The sequence below is a fragment of the Lycium ferocissimum genome, chromosome 9, assembly GCF_029784015.1.
Source record: "Lycium ferocissimum isolate CSIRO_LF1 chromosome 9, AGI_CSIRO_Lferr_CH_V1, whole genome shotgun sequence".
NCBI lineage: Eukaryota > Viridiplantae > Streptophyta > Magnoliopsida > Solanales > Solanaceae > Lycium > Lycium ferocissimum.
Window position 1 is genome coordinate 20,624,938 of NC_081350.1, and position 4,244 is coordinate 20,629,181.

Genomic DNA, 4,244 nt, shown 5'->3' on the forward strand with positions numbered 1-4,244 from the left:
TTGGTATCAGAGCCATACTTGCATCTAACTAGATAACATGACGTATATTTGTATGTAAGTTCGATTATATACATGAATACACAATTTTTAACCTGGGTTTTCCTTTTAGCCGAAGTCAATTTATTTGATTAGTGGTATCTTGATAACAGTGGTATACAATTTTACTACGTGTGGGAATGAATATTTAACATTCTCTGTTCTTGCAAGATAGGTTATTACTTATTGTATTGCAAAATTAAAAAAAGAAGAGAGGGTGGCGGCAATGGCATAGAAAAGCCGTAGATTATTTATTTTTATTTTTATTTTAAAAAAAAAAAAAGAGGGTAGAAGGACAAAGCTAAGGTTTGGGGCTGGCGGCTGAGTGACAATTATATAGCCAAGTCCCTTTTGGCAGTGGAAAGCTTTTCCTAATGACAAGCCAAAATTCGTGTTTAGCCATGTAGGGAAATTTCTTATTTAATGCTCCGGAGGTTGGAACTTGTTTCTGTTTTTCGATGCTTGACTCATACGGAGTATTTGTTATTTTTCCCTACTGTGTATAATTGTCCTTGATGTTGGGATTGCAAGGTGGCGGCTGGCAAAACCAGTTTTAGGTTTTGAACGGCGGCGTCACGTCGTAATATGGCATGGCATATCTATTTAAAATAGTGCGAATTAAGAATTTGTGATTAATAACTAGTTATAATCAAAGTGGTTAATTTGTTTGAAATCTTTGAAAATTCTTAATAGCTTTATACATGTGAGATTATATTGACACATGGATTGAGAGTTATGATTAATAAATAGGATTCATTAATATGGTTTATTTATTTGAGTCATTGGAGTATTCTCAATGTATTGTGAAAATTGTCCTTGAATAAATATATACTAGTGGTGGTGGTTTTATCTACTGATAGAAAATCTACTTTTAGACACTAGTAAAGCTTAATTAATTCATGAGAAGACATATTGAGGTTTTCACTCAAAAGGGAGAAACATAATATCTTGGATTCTCAAGTGTATTAATCGAGTGGACAATTTGTTGTAATTAGGTGTTATGTGTCTCACCCAAAGGAAAGACATTCTGCATGCCTTGTGTTCATGAGATAATTATAGAAAGAGCATGAAAACCTATATCAGATTATTTAATCCTTAGCTATGCCTAAAATCACAACGGAGAAAAAAGAGGTAAAACAATAAACCATGCTTTATTCTTTCAAGCCTCAATTGATCATAAACATGATTAGTGGAGCTGAGGATGAGCAAAGTACGTACTAGGTTATTTTATGGATACTAATTCATCGAGAATGACCTATAATTAAGAAGGCATCTTAACATCTAGTTGATGGACTAATTACATCTATATGCTGAGATTTATATAGCTTATTACGATTAGCCCAACCACAAGATTAAATACTAATTAAATAACCTTAGTCTAATTAATCCATGTCGCTGACCGCATTAGTTGGATTAACTTCACCTGTTATAAATTGGAGTATGTAAAAAGAAAAAGGAAAAAAAAAAAAAAAAAAAAAAACTTCAATCCTCCATTTTATAGAGGACTTAAGTTATATACGCTCACGCTGAAGATTTTACACACAATCAGAGTTGTTTAATATGTGATTGGATGTTATTCCATTCTCCCAAAGTTATTGCGTCAGAAATAGTTATGCAAAAGAATTTACATACAAATACCTATTAAGTGACTTGATTGTGTAAATATATTTTGGGATTTATATACACTAGTAGCTGAGCGGATTCACCGTTACTTTTCCTAAACGGTATACATAAATTGTACATGATTATGCAAATATTATATATGGATTATATACCAGCTAATTTTAGTGTAAGCGGTTGAGTGGGAGACCTTCCTTTTTCTATTTACACTATGAATGCATGTATAAGCTTAAACTCATGCTATAAATACCCTTTCTCGGTAGTCACATTATCATCACAACCCAACTTTAGCCATATATACTTGCCAACTTCTCTGTTCTTTTAGAATTGAACTACCAACAAGATCATATCTTCAATCTTCATGGAATACTCAACTCACATAGCTTCAAGTACCCTCATAAACTCCTTTCAACCTAAAGAAAAAAACACCATCTTCAACAACCAAATTTCAGCCAGAATCCGCCTAGCAACCGAACTAGACGTGCCACATCTTCACAAACTCGTTACACAAATGGCAGAATATCATGGCCTATCAGAAATATTCACTACCACAGAAACATCACTTTGCAACAATTTATTCAAATCATCAAATCCTCCTTTTCATTCTCCCACAGGCCACAGCCCTCATCCTAGAAATTTCTCCCAACCCTTTTCCTATAATCACAAAATTATCCGACCTTAGTACTAATTTCATCCCTATTATCAAGAACAATTGCAATCTTGATAATTTGGAAATTTGGACCACGAACTCGAGACTTTTAAGTCCAAATTTAATGGTGAGAATAATAATTGCAACGTTTATGTAGCGGGTCATGTGATTGTTTTTCCTAGCTACAATGGTTTTTTTGAGAAGCCTGGTTTATATTTAGACCAAATGTTTGTGAGGAAGTGTTATAGGGGGATGAGGTTTGGAAAAATGTTATTTTCTGCCGTTGCATCGCAAGCTGAGAAAATGGGATTGGGGATGGTTGATTGGCTTGTGGCTGATTGGAATGAAGAAAGTATTAATTTCTATGAGAAAATGGGGGCTCATTATATTCCGGAATATAGGCTTTGTAAATTGTATGGAGATCAGCTTCAACAATATGCCAAGAAATCTGATTGATGATCACTTTTTCATCTTCTTAATTACTACTAGTAGTTCTTTTGTTTAATTTTCTCTAAGCTTTGTTGTACTATTATTATTTCAGAACTGATGTAAGTTTAAGCAGTACCCGTACATTGATTCGCTAGGTACTTATGTTTATGAGAAATATTATAGTGATATAATACGACCTTCTTTGGAAAGAACCTATTGACACACAAATCAGGTTGTTCAGATCTTTCTAGGAATGTATCCCGACTATTTTTTTTTTTAATGGTTAAATAACTTTGTCTCCATTGATTAGTTATGTGCAAAAAGTTACATATTTTATACGTGATTATTGAGATTAGATTACTCTACGTCCTAACCAAAAACGAAAAGCAGAAAATTCAACGTGGATCATAACTATTTGAGCAGTTGGTTTAAACTAGGGGTGTAAAAAGTAAACCGACAAACCGCACCAAACCGATAAATCGAGTCAAACTGAGAAAAAAACCCGACTAGTAGTTTGGTTTGATTTGGTTTGGTGTTGGAAAAAAAAAAACCCGATCATAATCGGTTTGGTTTGGTTTTAACTAAAAAAAGTCAAACCGAACCAAACCAACCTGACATTACATGTATTCAATTTTTAAAATATTTTATACATAAACATATTTATTTATAATGTAATTTATAAATATTTCTTAAATTTTTTCTTACTTTTTTATTATTATCATATTATTCAAGCTTGAACTTAGAATTTTGAATGTCAATAAGTTTTATATCCTATGGATGTTAGTCACTCAAATAAAGTCCAAACCAAAACTAACTCAACACTAATGCTAACAAAAGAAATTCAATTTACCACTAGGAATGACAATAATGTTGGATATCTATTCTTTAGTTTTGCATAATTGATTTAGAGAGTGAAAATACATAACTTAAGTTTTTTTTCTTTGTCATATAATTAATACTTATTAGCCGTACTTATTTTAGCATGACATAATATTTTTAGATTATGGTCATTTTCTTTATGGCTTGTTAATTAGCTATTTATTTTAACCGATTTTATTAGCTTTTGTTGAATATTTTAATACAATGTCATCACTCTTCTCACATTTTGTGTTATTTTCTTAAGAAAAACCTTAATTATATAGTTGTATCTTACTAAGACTAAAGAAATATTTGAAGTAAAAGTTATATGGTTTGTATCAAGACTATTCCAGAAAAAAAAAATCGAAAAATTCGAGAAAACCGAATAACCTGAGGTTGAAAACCCCGAATTTTATTAGTTTGGTTTGGTGTATAAATTTAAAAACCCGACACAATTGGTTTGGTTTGGTGTTTAAAAAATCCGAACCAATCCGGTCCATGTACACCCCTAGTTTAGACTGTTTGATTTTGAAGGACGGTAAATTCTACCTGTCCATGTTAATTACGTCCCCTGATGTTCTTGGGGAGAATAGCAAAAGAGTTGAACACCTGGATTTCATCGTTCAAATTAGCTAATCTGTCTGTAGGTCGA

At 32.2% G+C, this 4,244-nt stretch overlaps 1 protein-coding gene across 1 annotated transcript; it reads left to right on the plus strand.

Moving 5' to 3' along the window:
- Positions 1 to 2,017: 2,017 nt before the first annotated feature.
- LOC132031648 (L-ornithine N5-acetyltransferase NATA1-like) lies at positions 2,018 to 2,842 on the plus strand. Its single transcript, XM_059421601.1, has 2 exons — positions 2,018 to 2,270; positions 2,391 to 2,842. The coding sequence occupies exons 1-2, from the start codon at positions 2,018 to 2,020 to the stop codon at positions 2,759 to 2,761; spliced, it is 624 nt and encodes a 207-aa protein (XP_059277584.1). The 3' UTR covers positions 2,762 to 2,842.
- The last annotated feature ends 1,402 nt before the right edge of the window (positions 2,843 to 4,244 follow it).

What these genes read in the sequence shown, in the direction of transcription:
- LOC132031648 (XM_059421601.1), top strand. Translation starts at nt 2,018, where the DNA reads ATGGAATACTCAACTCACATAGCTTCAAGTACCCTCATAAACTCCTTT. An exon ending in TCCTTTTCATTCTCCCACAG is followed by an intron (nt 2,271 to 2,390) that starts GCCACAGCCCTC and finishes GATAATTTGGAA; the next exon opens with ATTTGGACCACGAACTCGAG.